This window comes from Notolepis coatsorum, assembly GCF_963971535.1.
Source record: "Notolepis coatsorum genome assembly, chromosome: 4".
NCBI classification, from domain to species: Eukaryota; Metazoa; Chordata; class Actinopteri; order Aulopiformes; family Paralepididae; genus Notolepis; species Notolepis coatsorum.
Window position 1 is genome coordinate 825,664 of NC_140168.1, and position 25,294 is coordinate 850,957.

Genomic DNA, 25,294 nt, shown 5'->3' on the forward strand with positions numbered 1-25,294 from the left:
ATGCAGAGCGTAGGGGTCTTGAGGGTGTGTAGTTAGAAGATGCAGAGCGTAGGGGTCTTGAGGGAGTGTAGTTAGAAGATGCAGAACGTAGGGGTCTTGAGGGTGTGTAGTTAGAAGATGCAGAGCGTAGGGGTCTTGAGGGTGTGTAGTTAGAAGATGCAGAGTGTAGGGGTCTTGAGGGTGTGTAGTTAGAAGATACAGAGCGTAGGGGTCTTGAGGGTGTGTAGTTAGAAGATGCAGAGCGTAGGGGTCTTGAGGGTGTGTAGTTAGAAGATGCAGAGTGTAGGGGTCTTGAGGGTGTGTAGTTAGAAGATGCAGAGCGTAGGGGTCTTGGGGGTGTGTAGTTAGAAGATGCAGAGCGTAGGGGTCTTGAGGGTGTGTAGTTAGAAGATGCAGAGCGTAGGGGTCTTGAGGGTGTGTAGTTAGAAGATGCAGAGCGTAGGGGTCTTGAGGGTGTGTAGTTAGAAGATGCAGAGCGTAGGGGTCTTGAGGGTGTGTAGTTAGAAGATGCAGAGCGTAGGGGTCTTGAGGGTGTGTAGTTAGAAGATGCAGAGCGTAGGGGTCTTGAGGGTGTGTAGTTAGAAGATGCAGAGCGTAGGGGTCTTGAGGGTGTGTAGTTAGAAGATGCAGAGCGTAGGGGTCTTGAGGGTGTGTAGTTAGAAGATGCAGAGCGTAGGGGTCTTGAGGGTGTGTAGTTAGAGACCATTGACCGGAGGTAGGCAGGAGCCATTCCTTTCGCCACGCGATATGCCAGGCAGAGGACCTTGAAGCGGATTCGTGCGGCTTCTACACAACAAAACCCCAGTTTAGAAAGAAGAGGAGAATAGACTGCAGGTGTATCCTACTAAATTACTCAGTGCAAAGACAGTAATTGCAAGAAAGGAGACAGTTTCGGGCAATTATATAGGTTTAATACATGACAGATGAAGCTAAATGAACATACAGAATTACTGTAAACACCTGGTCCTACAAAGAAAAGGTTAAACTAGGCCACAGCTTTATGACTATTATCAAATCTCTTCCCTCTAACGTCCGTCATCATGTCGACCCGTTGTGTGTGGGGAACACTCTCTTCTGCTTCAGATGTTCGGGGCCAAACGAGACGGGCAGGAGCTCCTCGACCGTCATCTGCACATACGACCCGTCGGGCTTGGAGAGGAACACCGACCACTGGTCGCCAAACTGGACGAGGAGAGAGAGTGGAGTGGATTTGATTTGATTTGATTTGATTTGATTTGATTACGGATCCCCATTAGCCATAGCAACCAGCTAGTCTTCCTGGGGTCCACATAAAAAAAAAACATACAAAAAACAATTATTGTTGCAAAACAAAATGATTAAAAAGTCAGTACTCAACACCCATAATGAAGCTAACAAATAAGATAGCTAAAATGACATGCGCGCAAAGAAACAGAAAACAAAAAACTAAAATACTTTACAGTGTTGAATACAATTTAAGATTATTTTTAAAAGTTAATTTACTGTGAATGCAGCAGAGGTTTTGAGGCAGGTTATTATTCCAAAGAGTCAATGATAAAAGATCTCCTTAAAGCGTTGGTTATTGGACCTGGTCATTCAAGCTGCCCACTACTGGAACCTCTAGTGTAATGCTCGTGCACAGTATTACTATAAACAATCTGTTTATGTATAAAAACAGGAGTTTTACGGCTCATGACCAACTTGAACAGCACAAGTGTATTAAAAGACAACCTATTTTCAACGTTAAGCCAAGAGAGGCGGGCGGGCATACGGCTCACATTAGACCTTAGTGTTGAACATAGACATGACCTGGACCCAGGAGTTCCATTGGCTGTGTGTTGTTTCATGTCAAAGGTATTACTATCCCTCAAATATGAATATCTCTGATTAAATGTGGCGTCTTAAATCAGGACATGTTTTCATTCTCTAGTTGATTGACTGAGCTTTTTTTTTTGTATCCACTTTTTCTCCTCTTTTTCTATTTTTCTCCCATCCCAATTTCGCGGTGCCAATTCTCCCCTCCCCTGTCTTGAGCGTTGCTCGCATATGCCCCCCACTGGCCGGTTGTAGGGAGGATAGAAGCCTTGCATCACGTGTCCCCTCCGGTACACGAGGAGGCAGCCTGTCACATCTTTTCACCTGCCAGCGCGGACTCTCAGTGGCGAGGTGTAACGTGTGGAAGGCTCACACTGCCCCCGCCACTTCCTGTCTCTGCTGTGCAGGCGTCCCCCAACCGACCTGTAGGAGTCGCTGTCCACAACGTCCAGATTACCACCCATCGACTTCCCACCCGCTAACTCTGCCAATTGAGTCAGTATGACGGCCGGCCCAAGCCGGAGGCAACGCCGCCGACAGCCGGAGTCGAACCCGGTGTCTCTTGCGTTGGTGACGAGCGCAATGTCCGCTGCGCCACCCAGCCGCCTGATTGACTGAGCTTTATACACAAGGATAAGGCTAAGTAATGGTACATATATATTCTATTGTATTTGCTCTATTTTCTGGCGGTAAAAGATTTGTGTACATTGGTAACGTTCGTAAACCGTAAAAGTGAAAGGACCATATTATGTATTTAATAATTAAGAATGTTCCAAAAGGCTTATTTTTGTCATCTACAGATCCAACTCTTAACCCTTTCACTGCCACACGGCAGCCGGTTAACCCTTTCACTGTGACAATACAGAAGGTTAGCCCTTTACTATCACACAACCGACGGCAAATGCGGAGCTAATGATGCTAATGATGGAGCATCGCCGTCGGTTGTGTGATAGTAAAGGGCTAACCTTCTGTCGTGTGGCAGTGAAAGGGTTAAAGGTGCACTATGCAATTTGCGGAGGAGGAGGATTTGTTTGCAGGGCCTGCAAAAGACATTTACTGTCATTCTTAGAATCATTCTATCTTATGTTATCAAAAATGAAAACAAAATAATCTTGAGGCACTGTGAACCAAAACGTGATCCCTGCCTTTGTAAACAACAGCAATGAATAATTATTCCGGTATAGCTTCCTATCTTCAGTGACAGTGACACAGGGATCCAAGTTTCAGGACAGTTTTTTTTACTCAGTTATGGAAATAATATACCTTAGAAATGCTTCTCACAAAACTACATAGTGCACCTTTAAATATATAACCCCCCAAATGTCTGTGTCAGGCAAATCACGGATTTGGGGCCTCGTTAATAACGTATAACAACAAAGTTAGTGCTGCTTGGTACTTTATAGAGTTGTGTTTATGATGACAAAGGTAAAAATTACCTCTCTCATAAACTGCCGGCACCCTCCACACGGAGATATGAACTGCTCCTCCATGTCGCTGGGAAATTAGAGACGTGTTAAAGGCAGTTGAAGTACAGTAAGCCTATAACAGTGCTGTATATACCGTATATAGATGTATATTGACCACATATATACTGTAGTAGGGCTGTCCCCGACTAAGGATGAGGATAGTCGACTATGATTGGCCAAAATTTGCCGTTAGTCGACTATTAGTCGAAAAAAAAAAAAAAAAAAAAAAAAATATATATATATATATATATATATATATATATATATATATATATATATATATATATATATATATATATATATATATATATATATTATTTCATCATTCCATTTGGGATGTGGGGGTGCTTAATGTCTGAAGGAGTCGACTGAAGGCTTCTTGTCCTCTGTGAAAGCATGCAATTGGTCCACTGATGGATACATCTTGATATGTGTCTAGTCTAGTGTGTTCATTAGACGGTGAAATCCTCTTTCAGTGCCTCTGTGTCTGTTTTTTCGTAGGCAGTTAGCCTCTGGTATGCACGGCATTAGTGTTAGAGGCCTCTTTTGATAAATGATAAAATGATAATGATAATGATAAAAAAAAAAGAAAAAAAATGTATTCGACTAAGAGGTTGGCAGTCGACTACGGCTCCTTTCGACCGATTAGTCGACTAATCGACTAATAGGGGTCAGCCCTATACTGTATATATATCCATATCTGTCTGAGTATACCTGCATATTATAATCCTTCTATATACCTACTTGCACATAACCCATATAACTCTGTATGATAGCATGTACAATAGTGCTGTATATACTATATATATAAGTCAATAATATTCTAAGTCAATCAATATTCCTGTGGTTTTACCATAATCATCATAATACTATGATATTGCTATAGTATTTGGTGTGTACGAAAAAACAACAACACAGGAATACTATTAGGAATACTACTACTAGGCTATAGTTGTATGGGCCTGCTTACAATTGCAATTAGTAACAATCGATTAGATGACTCCAATACAGTAACATCTGATTACATCTGTTTACTTTAGTATTACTTTGCCTCCCTTTCACTGTGACAATACAGAAGGTTAGCGGATGCGGAGCTAATGATGCTAATGATGGAGCATCGCCGTCGGTTGTGTGATAGTAAAGGGCTAACCTTCTGTCGTGTGGCAGTGAAAGGGTTACAGGAGCAATAGGCGGCTGTTGATTTGGGGCAGAACAGGCCTCAGAGCAGATTCCTCCACGACGGAGTAAACGGCACAAATCACATGGAATCTGATCTGAACAGTCGTGCGACTTTCATGTGACATTTACGTCCCTCTATCTAGATTGACATTCGTCGCAATTTGTTTTTACGCCCATCTTCTTTATTGTTCATTTGCGCATGCGGGTCAGTTCAGGAAGCACGACTGGTTCACACTGGAATCTGATATTGACCAAATTTTTTTTTATAAATATTAAATAACGTGACCAGCCAAAAATAAAATAAATCAGATCTGAGCAATAAATCAGAATTTAGCAATAAGGCTTGCAGTGTGAACATAGCCTTAAATAATAAGCGCTAGCAAGAAGCCATTCACTCAAGAGTCTCAATTATGTATACTGTGTGGACCAATTCAATTTCCCTCTGTTATGCACTGGCTGACTTGTGACAAGATACTGAATCTTTTTTTGTATCCACTTGTTCTCCTCTTTTTCAATTTTTCGCCCATCCCAATTTAGCCGTGCCAATTCTTCCCTCCCCTGTATTGAACGTTGCTCGCATGTGCCCCCCACTGGCCGGTTGTAGGGAGGATAGAAGCCTTGCATCACGTGTCCCCTCCGCGTGAATACTTTCCCCAAGGCAGTTGTCCTTCTGCGTTCGGTTTACACGGCCTGATTGGCCACTGACGCTTCTCTCAACGCCCAATCGCGTTACTCCTAACGCTCGCTCCTAACTTTCAGAACTTCTCTCAGTTCCACAAGTCCATCACATCAGCTACCTACCTGCATCAATATACTACTAACTATCAACTAACTCGCTACCGCCGTGCATCAATATACTAACTAACTAGCACATCAATGCACTAACTACTACCGCCGTGCATCAATATACTAACTATTGATGTGATGTTGATTGATATGAATAGCGTGTTACGTTAATATAGAGAGATGAAAACAATACGTTATTTATATTGATGTGATGTCGATTGATATGAATATCACGTTACGTTAATATAGAGAGATGAAGTGCTGCTAGGTGGTGCAGTGGGCAAGACGCTCACCACCAATGCAGGAGACGCTGGGTTCGAGCCCAGCTCTCCGCATTGCTATTAGCTTGGCTGGTCGTTCATACTAACACAATTGGCAGTATTAGGGGGTGGGAAGCTGATGGGTGGGGATTGGACGTTGTGGACAGCGACTCCTACAGGTCGGTTGGTGCGCCTGCGCAGCAGAATCAGTAAGCGACGGGGGCGGCGTGCCCTCCAATCGCAGACCCCCCGACGCTGAGAGATCGCGCTGTGCAGGTGAAGAGATGCGACGGCTGCCTCCTTGAGTACCGGAGGGGACACGTGATGCAAGGCTTCGTCCACATTGCAGCCGGCCTGTGGGAGGCGTGGCCTAACAGCGTTCGAGACAGGGGAGGGTAGAATTGGACGATACGAAATTGGGATGGGAGAAAAATAGAAAATGGGAGGAAAAAGTAGATAAAAAAATATATATAGAGAGATGAAAACAATACGTTATTTATATTGATGTGATGCCGATTGATATGAATAGCGCGTTATGTTAATATAGAGAGATGAAAACAATACGAGGAAATGGGCTGTGGAACTGAAAGCTAGGCGCAACGCGATTGGGCGCTGAGAGAAGCGTCAGTGGCCAATCAGGCCGCGCAAACCGAACGCGGAAGGACAACCGTCTTGGGGAAAGTATTCACACGTCCCCTCCGGTACACGAGGAGGTGTAACGTGTGGGAGGCTCACACTGCCCCCGCCATTTTCCTGTCTCTGCTGTGCAGGCGTCCCCCAACCGACCTGTAGGAGTCGCCGTCCACAACGTCCAGATTACCACCCATCGACTTCCCACCCGCTAACTCTGCCAATTGAGTCAGTATGACGGCCGGCCCAAGCCGGAGGCAACGCCGACAGCCGGAGTCGAACCCGGTGTCTCATGCGTTGGTGACGAGTCTATGGTTATTGACACACACACACATTGCTCCATGCATGTTGACTATGTCCCCGAAGAGAGTACCTGGCGATGGCTATGGCCTTGTAGCTCCTGTGGCCCTCAGACACGGCCTTGGTGATGGCCGTCCGCTCGGCACAGAGGCCCATGTTGTAGCATGCGTTTTCAACATTGCAACCTGTTGAGAAAACATAGAAAGCAAATGGAACCTTTGTCAACGCTGTAGAATTGAGCCACTCTGGCCCACAGTTTACAGTAGAATAGGCCGCTAGGGCTCGGCGATGCTTGCTCAAATGTGAATCACGATTTTTCTCTCTAAGAATTGAGATCACGATTCTCTCACACAATTCTTATTTTTTTCAATAAAATCATTTGTTGCACTATTTCTTAAACAGCCGACATAACATATAATATCAAAGTGCTTGACTTAAACTTAAAGGAAAACTCCAACATTTTGGGAAATTAGCTTATTTGCCATCTACCCTGGAGTTAGACCAGAAGATGCATACCTGTTTCCTCTCTGTGCATGCAGTGGGAGTAGGAAGACGTTGGGAACTAGGCTAATGGAGGAACCTACTTCCAGTGACTGACGCTAAGCTAGGCTAACGGTGCACGTCTTCCTACTCCTACTGCATGCACAGAGAAGAAAAAAGTATGTGTCTTCTTGTCTAACTCCAGGGTAGATGGCAAATAAGCTAATTTCCCAAAATGTTGGAGTTTTCCTTTAAACATAACATATATGAAAGTGCTTGACTTAAAAGTCTCTTGTAACATACAAAATAACTCAAGTCAGAATCGTCATCATTTAAAAAAGTAAAGTAAAAAAATATATATATATATATAAAGAAATCGTCATAATTTAGAAATGAGATTGCATAGGTCTATGAATCGAGATAGTGATTTTTCCCCCATTAATCGCAGAGCCCTAGACTAGACCCATAGATTACAGTAGACTAGACCCATAGATTACAGTAGACTAGACCCATAGATTACAGTAGACTAGACCCATAGATTACAGTAGACTAGACTCATAGATTACAGTAGACTAGACCCATAGATTACAGTAGACTAGACCCATAGATTACAGTAGACTAGACTCATAGATTACAGTAGACTAGACCCATAGATTACACTAGACTAGACCCATAGATTACAGTAGACTAGACCCATAGATTACAGTAGACCCATAGATTACAGTAGACTAGACCCATATATTACAGTAGACTAGACCCATAGATTACAGTAGACTAGACTCATAGATTACAGTAGACCCATAGATTACAGTAGACTAGACTCATAGATTACAGTAGACTAGACCCATAGATTACAGTAGACTAGACCCATAGATTACAGTAGACTAGACCCATAGATTACAGTAGACTAGACCCATAGATTACAGTAGACTAGACCCATAGATTACAGTAGACTAGACTCATAGATTACAGTAGACTAGACCCATAGATTACAGTAGACTAGACCCATAGATTACAGTAGACTAGACTCATAGATTACAGTAGACTAGACCCATAGATTACAGTAGACTAGACTCATAGATTACAGTAGACTAGACCCATAGATTACAGTAGACTAGACCCATAGATTACAGTAGACCCATAGATTACAGTAGACTAGACTCATAGATTACAGTAGACTAGACTCATAGATTACAGTAGACCCATAGATTACAGTAGACTAGACCCATAGATTACAGTAGACTAGACCCATAGATTACAGTAGACTACTCATAGATTACAGTAGACTAGACTCATAGATTACAGTAGACTAGACTCATAGATTACAGTAGACTAGACCCATAGATTACAGTAGACTAGACCCATAGATTACAGTATACTAGACCCATAGATTACAGTATACTAGACCCATAGATTACAGTAGACCCATAGATTACAGTAGACTAGACCCATAGATTACAGTAGACTAGACTCATAGATTACAGTATACTAGACCCATAGATTACAGTAGACCCATAGATTACAGTAGACTAGACCCATAGATTACAGTAGACTAGACTCATAGATTACAGTAGACTAGACCCATAGATTACAGTAGACTAGACTCATAGATTACAGTATACTAGACCCATAGATTACAGTAGACCCATAGATTACAGTAGACTAGACCCATAGATTACAGTAGACTAGACTCATAGATTACAGTAGACTAGACTCATAGATTACAGTAGACTAGACCCATAGATTACAGTAGACTAGACTCATAGATTACAGTATACTAGACCCATAGATTACAGTAGACTAGACCCATAGATTACAGTAGACTAGACTCATAGATTACAGTATACTAGACCCATAGATTACAGTAGACCCATAGATTACAGTAGACTAGACCCATAGATTACAGTAGACTAGACCCATAGATTACAGTAGACTAGACCCATAGATTACAGTAGACTAGACTCATAGATTACAGTAGACTAGACCCATAGATTACAGTAGACTAGACCCATAGATTACAGTAGACTAGACTCATAGATTACAGTAGACTAGACTCATAGATTACAGTAGACTAGACCCATAGATTACAGTAGACCCATAGATTACAGTAGACTAGACCCATAGATTACAGTAGACTAGACCCATAGATTACAGTAGACCCATAGATTACAGTAGACTAGACCCATAGATTACAGTAGACTAGACCCATAGATTACAGTAGACTAGACTCATAGATTACAGTATACTAGACCCATAGATTACAGTAGACCCATAGATTACAGTAGACTAGACCCATAGATTACAGTAGACTAGACTCATAGATTACAGTAGACTAGACCCATAGATTACAGTAGACCCATAGATTACAGTAGACTAGACTCATAGATTACAGTGTCTGAGGTTAATTCTTTACAGATATGTATATTTGTGTACAAATGCATTCATGATCACAATCTACCAAATGGTTTTAATAGTTTTTTTTCTTTTAATTCAGATGTCCATTCATATGCTACACGTCAGTCCAGGGACCTGCATATACCTTATTGTGGTGCTTCACTTAGGCAGTTCTCAGTGAGGTATAGAGGGTCCAATCTTTGGAATGCAGCTGATCCTATGCTGAGGAAATCTCCATCTCTGCTTATTTTTAAAGCAAACTACAAAGAAATTCTCATCCAAAAGTAGTAGATAGATACATACCTACAGGTCATACATGTAGGTATGCATTTGGTTATGTGGGTGGGTAGGTTTATAGGCAGGTGGGTGGGTTGTTATATATTATTATGTACACAGTATATCCATGTATGTACTGTGTGTATGTATGTTTGTATTAACACGAATCTTTTAATGTATTCTGGTATTTTATAATATGCATATTCTTGTATTTTTGTATGTTTGATTTTATAAAACGGGGGACGTTCTTGATAAGCCTCTAGGCTTCTAACTTCTCCTTCACAATCGTTATAACTTATTATGTATTGTTTTTACTTCTGTTTAACTGTGTTAATAAACAAACAAACAAACAAACAAAGATTACAGTAGACTAGACCCATAGATTACAGTAGACTAGACCCATAGATTACAGTAGACTAGAGCCATAGATTACAGTAGACCCATATATTACAGTAGACTAGACTCATAGATTACAGTAGACTAGACCCATAGATTACAGTAGACTAGACCCATAGATTACAGTAGACTAGACCCATAGATTACAGTAGACCCATATATTACAGTAGACTAGACCCATAGATTACAGTAGACTAGACCCATAGATTACAGTAGACTAGACCCATAGATTACAGTAGACTAGACTCATAGATTACAGTAGACTAGACCCATAGATTACAGTAGACTAGACCCATAGATTACAGTAGACTAGACCCATAGATTACAGTAGACCCATATATTACAGTAGACTAGACCCATAGATTACAGTAGACTAGACCCATAGATTACAGTAGACTAGACTCATAGATTACAGTAGACTAGACCCATAGATTACAGTAGACTAGACTCATAGATTACAGTAGACTAGACCCATAGATTACAGTAGACTAGACCCATAGATTACAGTAGACTAGACTCATAGATTACAGTAGACTAGACCCATAGATTACAGTAGACTAGACCCATAGATTACAGTAGACTAGACCCATAGATTACAGTAGACTAGACCCATAGATTACAGTAGACTAGACCCATAGATTACAGTAGACTAGACCCATAGATTACAGTAGACTAGACCCATAGATTACAGTAGACTAGACCCATAGATTACAGTAGACTCATAGATTACAGTAGACTAGACCCATAGATTACAGTAGACTAGACCCATAGATTACAGTAGACTAGACCCATAGATTACAGTAGACTAGACTCATAGATTACAGTAGACTAGACCCATAGATTACAGTAGACTCATAGATTACAGTAGACTAGACCCATAGATTACAGTAGACTAGACCCATAGATTACAGTAGACTAGACCCATAGATTACAGTAGACCCAAGGATTACAGTAGACTAGACTCATAGATTACAGTAGACCCATAGATTACAGTAGACTAGTCCCATAGATTACAGTAGACTAGACTCATAGATTACAGTAGACCCATAGATTACAGTAGACTAGACTCATAGATTACAGTAGACTAGACTCATAGATTACAGTAGACTAGGCTCATAGATTACAGTAGACTAGACCCATAGATTACAGTAGACCCATAGATTACAGTAGACTAGACCCATAGATTACAGTAGACTAGACCCATAGATTACAGTAGACTAGACCCATAGATTACAGTAGACTAGGCTCATAGATTACAGTAGACTAGACCCATAGATTACAGTAGACCCATAGATTACAGTAGACTAGACCCATAGATTACAGTAGACTAGACCCATAGATTACACTAGACTAGACCCATAGATTACAGTAGACTAGACCCATAGATTACAGCAGACTAGACCCATAGATTACAGTAGACTAGACCTATAGATTACAGTAGACTAGACCCATAGATTACAGTAGACCCATAGATTACAGTAGACTAGACCAGGGGTTCCCAAACTTTTCAGGCCAGGACCCAGAAAATAAGGCGTCAGAGAGCCGCGGCCCAATGCACATCGTCTTTTTTTTTTTATTTATTTTTTTGCCGGGCGACTGATTTTTTAAGCCAAATATCACTTCAATCCTATTAAGTTAGTTCAAGTTAGTTATTCATTTATATGTGCTATTTATGAGAGGGCTAACTTGTTGCAAAATAATAATGATAATAATAATAGTCTCATTAAAATACTATTGTTGCTTCGGTTGTTTTCAGCGTTTTATGTGCATAATCTGTTATTTAGTTTGAAATGTTCGTTGAAATAAGTAGATTTTTCGTTTTTGTTTATTTATTAAGTTAATATAAAACCATATAGTCACATTTTAGAATACAATAGAATAGAATTTTAGAATACAACTAGAAACACTGTCCTGGCCTGCTTCTAAGTTCAGTGGCCTGACAAAAAAAAAAAAAAAAAAAAAAAATTTATAAATCATCTCGCGGCCCACCCATGGCTGCTCGCGGCCCACCTTTGGGTCGCGACCCCGACTTTGGGAACCACTGGACTAGACCCATAGATTACAGTAGACTAGACTCATAGATTACAGTAGACCCATAGATTACAGTAGACTAGACTCATAGATTACAGTAGACTAGACCCATAGATTACAGTAGACTAGACTCATAGATTACAGTAGACTAGACCCATAGATTACAGTAGACCCATAGATTACAGTAGACTAGACCCATAGATTACAGTAGACTAGACTCATAGATTACAGTAGACTCATAGATTACAGTAGACTAGACCCATAGATTACAGTAGACTCATAGATTACAGTAGACTAGACCCATAGATTACAGTAGACTCATAGATTAAAGTAGACTAGACCCATAGATTACAGTAGACTCATAGATTACAGTAGACTAGACCCATAGATTACAGTAGACTAGACCCATAGATTACAGTAAACTAGACCCATAGATTACAGTAGACTAGACCCATAGATTACAGTAGACTAGACCCATAGATTACAGTAGACTAGACCCATAGATTACAGTAGACTAGACCCATAGATTACAGTAGACTAGACCCATAGATTACAGTAGACTAGACCCATATATTACAGTAGACCCATAGATTACAGTAGACCCATATATTACACTAAACTAGACCCATAGATTACAGTAGACTAGACCCATAGATTACAGTAGACTAGACCCATAGATTACAGTAGACTAGACTCATAGATTACAGTAGACTAGACCCATAGATTACAGTAGACTACACCCATAGATTACAGTAGACTAGACCCATAGATTACAGTAGACTAGACCCATAGATTACAGTAGACTAGAGCCATAGATTACAGTAGACTAGAGCCATAGATTGCAGTAGACTAGACCCATAGATTACAGTAGACTAGACCCATAGATTACAGTAGACTAGACTCATAGATTACAGTAAACCCATAGATTACAGTAGACTAGACTCATATATTACAGTAGACTAGACTCATAGATTACAGTAGACTAGACTCATAGATTACAGTAGACCCATAGATTACAGTAGACTAGACCCATAGATTACAGTAGACTAGACCCATAGTTTACAGTAGACTAGACTCATAGATTACAGTAGACCCATAGATTACAGTAGACTAGACTCATAGATTACAGTATACTAGACCCATAGATTACAGTAGACCCATAGATTACAGTAGACTAGACCCATAGATTACAGTAGACTAGACTCATAGATTACAGTAGACTAGACCCATAGATTACAGTAGACTAGACCCATAGATTACAGTAGACTAGACCCATAGATTACAGTAGACTAGACTCATAGATTACAGTAGACTAGACCCATAGATTACAGTAGACTAGACTCATAGATTACAGTAGACTAGACCCATAGATTACACTAGACTAGACTCATAGATTACAGTAGACTAGACCCATAGATTACAGTATACTAGACTCATAGATTACAGTAGACTAGAGCCATAGATTACAGTAGACTAGACCCATAGATTACAGTAGACTAGACCCATAGATTACAGTAGACTAGACTCATAGATTACAGTAGACTAGACCCATAGATTACAGTAGACTAGACCCATAGATTACAGTAGACTAGACTCATAGATTACAGTATACTAGACCCATAGATTACAGTAGACCCATAGATTACAGTAGACTAGACCCATAGATTACAGTAGACTAGACTCATAGATTACAGTAGACTAGACCCATAGATTACAGTAGACCCATAGATTACAGTAGACTAGACCCATAGATTACAGTAGACTAGACCCATAGATTACAGTAGACTAGACTCATAGATTACAGTAGACTAGACCCATAGATTACAGTAGACTCATAGATTACAGTAGACTAGACCCATAGATTACAGTAGACTAGACCCATAGATTACAGTAAACTAGACCCATAGATTACAGTAGACTAGACCCATAGATTACAGTAGACTAGACCCATAGATTACAGTAGACTAGACCCATAGATTACAGTAGACTAGACCCATAGATTACAGTAGACTAGACCCATAGATTACAGTAGACTAGACCCATAGATTACAGTAGACTAGACCCATAGATTACAGTAGACCCATAGATTACAGTAGACTAGACCCATAGATTACAGTAGACTAGACCCATAGATTACAGTAGACTAGACCCATAGATTACAGTAGACTAGACCCATAGATTACAGTAGACTAGACCCATAGATTACAGTAGACTAGACCCATAGATTACACTAGACTAGACCCATAGATTACAGTAGACTAGACCCATAGATTACAGTAGACTAGACCCATAGATTACAGTAGACTAGACCCATAGATTACAGTAGACTAGACCCTCATAGATTACAGTAGACCCATAGATTACAGTAGACTAGACTCATAGATTACAGTAGACCCATAGATTACAGTAGACTCATAGATTACAGTAGACTAGACCCTCATAGATTACAGTAGACCCATAGATTACAGTAGACTAGACCCATAGATTACAGTAGACTAGACCCATAGATTACAGTAGACTAGACCCATAGATTACAGTAGACTAGACCCATAGATTACAGTAGACTAGACCCATAGATTACAGTAGACTAGACCCATAGATTACAGTAGACTAGACCCATAGATTACAGTAGACTAGACCCATAGATTACAGTAGACTAGACCCATAGATTACAGTAGACTAGACCCATAGATTACAGTAGACTAGACCCATATATTACAGTAGACTAGAGCCATAGATTACAGTAGACTAGACCCATAGATTACAGTAGACTAGACTCATAGATTACAGTAGACTAGACCCATAGATTACAGTAGACTAGACCCATAGATTACAGTAGACTAGACCCATAGATTACAGTAGACCCATAGATTACAGTAGACTAGACTCATAGATTACAGTAGACCCATAGATTACAGTAGACTAGACTCATAGATTACAGTAGACCCATAGATTACAGTAGACTAGACTCATAGATTACAGTAGACCCATAGATTACAGTAGACTAGACTCATAGATTACAGTAGACTAGACCCATAGATTACAGTAGACTAGACCCATAGATTACAGTAGACTAGACCCATAGATTACAGTAGACCCATAGATTACAGTAGACTAGACCCATAGATTACAGTAGACTAGACCCATAGATTACAGTAGACTAGACCCATAGATTACAGTAGACTAGACCCATAGATTACAGTAGACTAGACTCATAGATTACAGTAGACTAGACTCATAGATTACAGTAGACTAGACCCATAGATTACAGTAGACTAGACCCATAGATTACAGTAGACTAGACCCATAGATTACAGTAGACTAGACCCATAGATTACAGTAGACTAGAGCCATAGATTACAGTAGACCCATAGATTACAGTAGACTAGACCCATAGATTACAGTAGACTAGACCCATAGATTACAGTAGACTAGACCCATAGATTACAGTAGACTAGACCCATAGATTACAGTAGACTAGACCCATAGATTACAGTAGACTAGACCCATAGATTACAGTAGACTAGACTCATAGATTACAGTAGACTAGAGCCATAGATTACAGTAGACCCATAGATTACAGTAGATTAGACCCATAGATTACAGTAGACTAGACCCATAGATTACAGTAGACTAGACTCATAGATTACAGTAGACTAGACCCATAGATTACAGTAGACTAGACCCATAGATTACAGTAGACTAGACCCATAGATTACAGTAGACTAGACTCATAGATTACAGTAGACTAGAGCCATAGATTACAGTAGACCCATATATTACAGTAGACTAGACCCATAGATTACAGTAGACTAGACCCATAGATTACAGTAGACTAGACTCATAGATTACAGTAGACTAGACCCATAGATTACAGTAGACTAGACCCATAGATTACAGTAGACTAGACCCATAGATTACAGTAGACTAGACTCATAGATTACAGTAGACTAGAGCCATAGATTACAGTAGACCCATAGATTACAGTAGACTAGACCCATAGATTACAGTAGACTAGACCCATAGATTGCAGTAGACTAGACCCATAGATTACAGTAGACTAGACCCATAGATTACAGTAGACTAGACTCATAGATTACAGTAAACCCATAGATTACAGTAGACTAGACTCATATATTACAGTAGACTAGACTCATAGATTACAGTAGACTAGACTCATAGATTACAGTAGACCCATAGATTACAGTAGACTAGACCCATAGATTACAGTAGACTAGACCCATAGTTTACAGTAGACTAGACTCATAGATTACAGTAGACCCATAGATTACAGTAGACTAGACTCATAGATTACAGTATACTAGACCCATAGATTACAGTAGACCCATAGATTACAGTAGACTAGACCCATAGATTACAGTAGACTAGACTCATAGATTACAGTAGACTAGACCCATAGATTACAGTAGACTAGACCCATAGATTACAGTAGACTAGACCCATAGATTACAGTAGACTAGACTCATAGATTACAGTAGACTAGACCCATAGATTACAGTAGACTAGACTCATAGATTACAGTAGACTAGACCCATAGATTACACTAGACTAGACTCATAGATTACAGTAGACTAGACCCATAGATTACAGTATACTAGACTCATAGATTACAGTAGACTAGAGCCATAGATTACAGTAGACTAGACCCATAGATTACAGTAGACTAGACCCATAGATTACAGTAGACTAGACTCATAGATTACAGTAGACTAGACCCATAGATTACAGTAGACTAGACCCATAGATTACAGTAGACTAGACTCATAGATTACAGTATACTAGACCCATAGATTACAGTAGACCCATAGATTACAGTAGACTAGACCCATAGATTACAGTAGACTAGACTCATAGATTACAGTAGACTAGACCCATAGATTACAGTAGACCCATAGATTACAGTAGACTAGACCCATAGATTACAGTAGACTAGACCCATAGATTACAGTAGACTAGACTCATAGATTACAGTAGACTAGACCCATAGATTACAGTAGACTCATAGATTACAGTAGACTAGACCCATAGATTACAGTAGACTAGACCCATAGATTACAGTAAACTAGACCCATAGATTACAGTAGACTAGACCCATAGATTACAGTAGACTAGACCCATAGATTACAGTAGACTAGACCCATAGATTACAGTAGACTAGACCCATAGATTACAGTAGACTAGACCCATAGATTACAGTAGACTAGACCCATAGATTACAGTAGACTAGACCCATAGATTACAGTAGACCCATAGATTACAGTAGACTAGACCCATAGATTACAGTAGACTAGACCCATAGATTACAGTAGACTAGACCCATAGATTACAGTAGACTAGACCCATAGATTACAGTAGACTAGACCCATAGATTACAGTAGACTAGACCCATAGATTACACTAGACTAGACCCATAGATTACAGTAGACTAGACCCATAGATTACAGTAGACTAGACCCATAGATTACAGTAGACTAGACCCATAGATTACAGTAGACTAGACCCTCATAGATTACAGTAGACCCATAGATTACAGTAGACTAGACTCATAGATTACAGTAGACCCATAGATTACAGTAGACTCATAGATTACAGTAGACTAGACCCTCATAGATTACAGTAGACCCATAGATTACAGTAGACTAGACCCATAGATTACAGTAGACTAGACCCATAGATTACAGTAGACTAGACCCATAGATTACAGTAGACTAGACCCATAGATTACAGTAGACTAGACCCATAGATTACAGTAGACTAGACCCATAGATTACAGTAGACTAGACCCATAGATTACAGTAGACTAGACCCATAGATTACAGTAGACTAGACCCATAGATTACAGTAGACTAGACCCATAGATTACAGTAGACTAGACCCATATATTACAGTAGACTAGAGCCATAGATTACAGTAGACTAGACCCATAGATTACAGTAGACTAGACTCATAGATTACAGTAGACTAGACCCATAGATTACAGTAGACTAGACCCATAGATTACAGTAGACTAGACCCATAGATTACAGTAGACCCATAGATTACAGTAGACTAGACTCATAGATTACAGTAGACCCATAGATTACAGTAGACTAGACTCATAGATTACAGTAGACCCATAGATTACAGTAGACTAGACTCATAGATTACAGTAGACCCATAGATTACAGTAGACTAGACTCATAGATTACAGTAGACTAGACCCATAGATTACAGTAGACTAGACCCATAGATTACAGTAGACTAGACCCATAGATTACAGTAGACCCATAGATTACAGTAGACTAGACCCATAGATTACAGTAGACTAGACCCATAGATTACAGTAGACTAGACCCATAGATTACAGTAGACTAGACCCATAGATTACAGTAGACTAGACTCATAGATTACAGTAGACTAGACTCATAGATTACAGTAGACTAGACCCATAGATTACAGTAGACTAGACCCATAGATTACAGTAGACTAGACCCATAGATTACAGTAGACTAGACCCATAGATTACAGTAGACTAGAGCCATAGATTACAGTAGACCCATAGATTACAGTAGACTAGACCCATAGATTACAGTAGACTAGACCCATAGATTACAGTAGACTAGACCCATAGATTACAGTAGACTAGACCCATAGATTACAGTAGACTAGACCCATAGATTACAGTAGACTAGACCCATAGATTACAGTAGACTAGACTCATAGATTACAGTAGACTAGAGCCATAGATTACAGTAGACCCATAGATTACAGTAGATTAGACCCATAGATTACAGTAGACTAGACCCATAGATTACAGTAGACTAGACTCATAGATTACAGTAGACTAGACCCATAGATTACAGTAGACTAGACCCATAGATTACAGTAGACTAGACCCATAGATTACAGTAGACTAGACTCATAGATTACAGTAGACTAGAGCCATAGATTACAGTAGACCCATATATTACAGTAGACTAGACCCATAGATTACAGTAGACTAGACCCATAGATTACAGTAGACTAGACTCATAGATTACAGTAGACTAGACCCATAGATTACAGTAGACTAGACCCATAGATTACAGTAGACTAGACCCATAGATTACAGTAGACTAGACTCATAGATTACAGTAGACTAGAGCCATAGATTACAGTAGACCCATAGATTACAGTAGACTAGACCCATAGATTACAGTAGACTAGACCCATAGATTACAGTAGACTAGACTCATAGATTACAGTAGACTAGACCCATAGATTACAGTAGACTAGACCCATAGATTACAGTAGACTAGACCCATAGATTACAGTAGACTAGACTCATAGATTACAGTAGACTAGACCCATAGATTACAGTAGACTAGACCCATAGATTACAGTAGACTAGACCCATAGATTACAGTAGACTAGACTCATAGATTACAGTAGACTAGACCCATAGATTACAGTAGACTAGACCCATAGATTACAGTAGACTAGACCCATAGATTACAGTAGACTAGACTCATAGATTACAGTAGACTAGAGCCATAGATTACAGTAGAGCCATAGATTACAGTAGACTAGACCCATAGATTACAGTAGACTAGACCCATAGATTACAGTAGACTAGACTCATAGATTACAGTAGACTAGACCCATAGATTACAGTAGACTAGACCCATAGATTACAGTAGACTAGACCCATAGATTACAGTAGACTAGACTCATAGATTACAGTAGACTAGAGCCATAGATTACAGTAGACTAGACCCATAGATTACAGTAGACTAGACTCATAGATTACAGTAGACTAGACCCATAGATTACAGTAGACTAGACCCATAGATTACAGTAGACTAGACCCATAGATTACAGTAGACTAGACCCATAGATTACAGTAGACTAGACCCATAGATTACAGTAGACTAGACCCATAGATTACAGTAGACTAGACCCATAGATTACAGTAGACTAGACTCATAGATTACAGTAGACTAGACCCATAGATTACAGTAGACTAGAGCCATAGATTACAGTAGACTAGACCCATAGATTACAGTAGACTAGACCCATAGATTACAGTAGACTAGACCCATAGATTACAGTAGACTAGACTCATAGATTACAGTAGACTAGACCCATAGATTACAGTAGACTAGAGCCATAGATTACAGTAGACTAGACCCATAGATTACAGTAGACTAGAGCCATAGATTACAGTAGACTAGACCCATAGATTACAGTATACTAGGTCGTCTCAGCATTGCTCCCAGTTACATAACAATTTAACGATGATTCAAGGTGTTTATTTTTGTCTGAAATCGCTTGTCGACCCGGTCGTTCACAGAGTTACACACCACTCTGACATTAGGCCCCTTTTCTGACCAAGAACAGCTGTGAGCAGAACTCCTCCCAGCTCCTCCCAGCTCCTCCCAGCTCCTCCAGAGCTCCTCCCAGCTCCTCCCAGCTCCTCCCAGCTCCTCCAGAGCTCCTCCCAGCTCCTCCCAGCTCCTCCCAGCTCCTCCAAGCTCCTCCCAGCTCCTCCCAGCTCCTCCAGAGCTCCTCCCAGCTCCTCCAGAGCTCCTCCCAGCTCCTCCCAGCTCCTCCCAGCTCCTCCCAGCTCCTCCCAGCTCCTCCAGAGCTCCTCCCAGCTCCTCCCAGCTCCTCCAGAGCTCCTCCCAGCTCCTCCCAGCTCCTCCAGAGCTCCTCCCAGCTCCTCCCAGCTCCTCCAGAGCTCCTCCCAGCTCCTCCAGAGCTCCTCCCAGCTCCTCCCAGCTCCTCCCAGCTCCTCCCAGCTCCTCCCAGCTTTTCCCAGCTCCTCCAGAGCTCCTCCCAGCTCCTCCCAGCTCCTCCCAGCTCCTCCAGAGCTCCTCCCAGCTCCTCCCAGCTCCTCCCAGCTCCTCCAAGCTCCTCCCAGCTCCTCCCAGCTCCTCCAGAGCTCCTCCCAGCTCCTCCCAGCTCCTCCCAGCTCCTCCCAGCTCCTCCCAGCTCCTCCAGAGCTCCTCCCAGCTCCTCCCAGCTCCTCCAGAGCTCCTCCCAGCTCCTCCCAGCTCCTCCCAGCTCCTCCCAGCTCCTCCCAGCTCCTCCCAGCTTTTCCCAGCTCCTCCAGAGCTCCTCCCAGCTCCTCCCAGCTCCTCCCAGCTCCTCCAGAGCTCCTCCCAGCTCCTCCCAGCTCCTCCCAGCTCCTCCAGAGCTCCTCCCAGCTCCTCCAGAGCTCCTCCCAGCTCCTCCAGAGCTCCTCCCAGCTCCTCCAGAGCTCCTCCCAGCTCCTCCCAGCTCCTCCAGAGCTCCTCCCAGCTCCTCCAGAGCTCCTCCCAGCTCCTCCAGAGCTCCTCCCAGCTCCTCCCAGCTCCTCTCAGCTCCTCCAGAGCTCCTCCCAGCTCCTCCCAGCTCCTCCCAGCTCCTCTCAGCTCCTCCAGAGCTCCTCCCAGCTCCTCCAGAGCTCCTCCCAGCTCCTCCAGAGCTCCTCCCAGCTCCTCCAGAGCTCCTCCCAGCTCCTCCCAGCTCCTCTCAGCTCCTCCAGAGCTCCTCCCATCTCCTCCAGAGCTCCTCCCAGCTCCTCCCAGCTCCTCCAGAGCTCCTCCCAGCTCCTCCCAGCTCCTCCCAGCTCCTCCAGAGCTCCTCCCAGCTCCTCCCAGCTCCTCCCAGCTCCTCCCATCTCCTCCAGAGCTCCTCCCAGCTCCTCCCAGCTCCTCCAGAGCTCCTCCCAGCTCCTCCCAGCTCCTCCCAGCTCCTCCAGAGCTCCTCCCAGCTCCTCCCAGCTCCTCCCAGCTCCTCCCAGCTCCTCCTTGATGGGTGTGTTTGTGACGGCCGGCCAATAGAGGCCTTGCACCAAATGTTTGTGTGGTTCTGTGTCTCTCAGCGTGGCTGGCTGCCCGTAACGTAGCAACCGTTGTTTTGTACGTGGCAATTTACCATATTCCCATGGTGGCCATTTTGCTCTTATGACACGTCGCTCAGGCTTGGGTTTCTTTACCCCCTGTTCCCACCGCGGGTGGAAAGCATGTCTGTGTGTGTGTGTGTGTCCGTGTGTGTGTGTGTGTGTCCGTGTGTGTGTGTCCGTGTGTGTGTGTGTCCGTGTGTGTGTGTGTGTCCGTGTGTGTGTGTCCGTGTGTGTGTGTCCGTGTGTGTGTGTGTGTCCGTGTGTGTGTGTGTGTCCGTGCGTGTGTGTGTGTCCGTGTGTGTGCGTATTTCTTAACGTCTTTTTTGTTTTTAAAGTGTCCGTTATTTTCTCTTTCTTTGTGTTTGATTCTTTGGAAATATATATATATATATGTATGCATGTTTTTGTTCTATGTGGACTGCAGGAAGAATAGCTGTTGCCTAGGTGACAGCTAATTGGGATCCGAATAAACAAATAAAGGAATCCCAACCTGAGCATGACATAAGAGCAAAATGGCTGCCGTGTGAATATGGTCAATGGAAGAGACAACAGTTGCTATGTGTTGATATATGAGAAACATATCGACAAACACATAATACTTTGGTGTCTTATTGCTGGACCTTGTAAACCGGTCACAGTAGAACAGCAATATCATGCTTTCCCAGTGTTACCTGCTCAACCACTGCACAGAAATTATCTTTTACATTTTCTTTTGAAAGTGGTTACCAACGGTGACAGGCAGCCACACTGGAAGAAAAATAACTATACAAACATCCCATAATAACTCTACAAACATCCCAGGCAAGGCCTCTATACAATATGGGACACTCTGCTGTCGTCACAAGTAACCTCCGCACCTATAGCAGCCTATCGGTAATCAAATGTGTCTTTTTGCACAAGATGAGTTTCTCTTGTATGTTTGACCAATTTTGTCAGCACTTTTTATGCAAAAAACAACAGTGTTATTATTCCTAAACTAGAAATGTTGCAACTCAAATCCGATAGATACATAAAGCACACGTGTATGTAAACTCAGTTAGCACGCGTAACAACTTATCGACTGAATCTCAATCGGCAAGGACACTGAGATCGTTCCGTTTGACGTTATAACCTCTCACGTGAAGAAACACAATCGATCCTATGAAGTGTTACGATTCCTCCTAAAGCAGGAAACAACGCAAATCTGAATGAATGAATGAATGAAAACTTTATTTAACAGATTGCAGAATGGGTACAATACAGTACGGCTCAATACACACAATTGTTAAGGGGATGCAGACCTGAGAAAGACTTTCGTCTTGTTTACATCAGGGTCCCCCATTTTCAATTCATCATAACATATATGACATACACAACATACATGACATTTATGGCATAGGGACATACAGGTATTTAGTACTGATACATTTGTGACATAAGCGGTATTCAAATATACAAATATACAGTACTGTTACCCCTAGATCCTGACACAGACAAACACAACACACACTCGTGAGTAAAGCATCACTCAGCAGCGTGCACAACAATTCACGGGGCAGAGACCCGGGATCTTATTAAACCCCCCCCCCCCCCCGGGAACACGGCTGTTGTTACTGTACCTGTGAAGATGGTCCCGTCACGTGCCATAAGTGCCGCCCCCACCCTGAACTTGCTGTACGGACAGTAGGCGTGTTCTTTGGCCTTCTGCGACTTGTTGATAAGCAGCCGGACCCAGTCGCCCTTCTCCCCGGGGAGTTTCCTGCCCTCCGTCACGGCCTCAGTCACCCTGCTGCACTCCCCGGTGTTCGGGTCCGCCATGACGACAACCGGGGGGGGCCCGGTGTAAACAAGTACGCTTCGGAGAGAGAGAGAGAGAGAGGGAGGGAGAGAGAGAGAGAGAGAGAGAGAGAGAGAGACCGGATGGGGGCTCGTGTCGAGTTGTCAACCGACTCGACACAACAAGCGTGTTTTCGGTGGGACAAAAGGGTCGCTCTGTGGGTGCCCGGGTCACACGTGGTCGGGGGTGGGAGGGCCGGAGGCTCTTTGGGAGAAGTGTAGCGTGAGTAATGAGTTTTAAAGGGGGGGGGCAGGGGGGCGTAAGGAGTGCACTCAACGGTGGCGAGCGGGACACAGAGAGACGTCCACGGATCAAACATAGTATTCGCTGTTACTGAATGTTGAATGAATGAATGAATGAATGACTTTATTTGACAATATAAAAAATAAACATGTGACAGAAGAGCACAGTCGGGATATACTGCCAAGGATGAAACACAAAAAAGCTCAGAGCTTATTTCCATTGTGGTCCTTGTAGGGGGGTGGGGGAGTGTGATGCTTAAAACATGCATCATACAAAACGTGACATCACAACACATCACATATACCATTTAACATTTATATACATACAGACTCATACAACATGCAAGGGTGCCTTAAGCTAAGTGTCTAGGTATAGTCCCTTTTGAGCCATGTCTTCAGGCTGGACTTGAATCTAACGGCACTGTCTATGGTTTTCAGTTCACTGGGCAGACTGTTCCAATAGACAGCTGCTGAATATAAAATAAAAAAAGATGTTCTTCATCTACCTGATTGATTGATTGATTTGATTGATTGGACATTTTATTTAACAGATTGCAGAATGGGTACAATACAGTACGGCTCACTACACACAATTGTTAACACATTGACTGCCACGCTGTTTTCCCATCTTTGTACTTAGTGTGCCAGCGCTGTAAAGTATAGGGATTTTCACTGTGCGTCGCGGTGTTTGCAGGGCTATAATCTATATTCTATATTATAGCTATGGAGACAATACTGTGGCTCATTTGACATTAACAATCCATCGTTCAACATGTGAAAAAGATTTTCTTTTGGTATGTATACGTTTGCGTGTTATACCGTGGTGAATATTGTATAGTTTCACAGTGATCCTGGCTAATTCCTGAAAACGGCGCTTTGGAGCAATACGTGAATTTTGCTAAAAGCGTTGGCGTTGCTCGCCTGTACGCGTCTAGTTTTTTACCAACGGATTTCCAGTTCCGCATTCACTTTCTGCGATCTGATTGGCCACTGAGGTTTCTGGTGCGATCTGATTGGCCACTGACGTTTCTGGTCATGTGACATGTGAATGAATGAATGAATGAAAACTTTATTAACAGATTGCAGAATGGGTACAGTACAGTACAGCTCAATACATACAATTGTTAAGGGGATGCAGACCAGAGAAAGACTTTTGTCTTGTTTACATCAGGGTCCCCCATTTTCAATTCATCGTAACATATATGACGTACATGACATACAGATAGGGGGTTGGATAGGAGTGGGGGGAGGTTGGGTAGGAGTGGGGGGGGGGGGGTTGGCTAGGAGGGGTGGGTGGGGGACACTACCACTGTACAAGCAAAACTGTACATTGGAATATTGACAAGACCATACTTGGTAATTTACTGTACATTGGA

General features: G+C 42.1%; 1 protein-coding gene across 1 annotated transcript; it reads right to left on the minus strand.

Annotated features, from left to right (window-relative positions):
- Positions 1-1,038: 1,038 nt before the first annotated feature.
- Positions 1,039-23,657, minus strand: LOC311227581 (cytidine deaminase-like; the record flags this gene model as incomplete). The annotated part of the gene is made up of 4 exons (XM_084313301.1): positions 1,039-1,182; positions 3,231-3,288; positions 6,489-6,600; positions 23,459-23,657. 4 exons carry the CDS (start codon positions 23,655-23,657, stop codon positions 1,039-1,041), a joined length of 513 nt encoding a protein of 170 aa, XP_084169427.1.
- Positions 23,658-25,294: the final 1,637 nt, after the last annotated feature.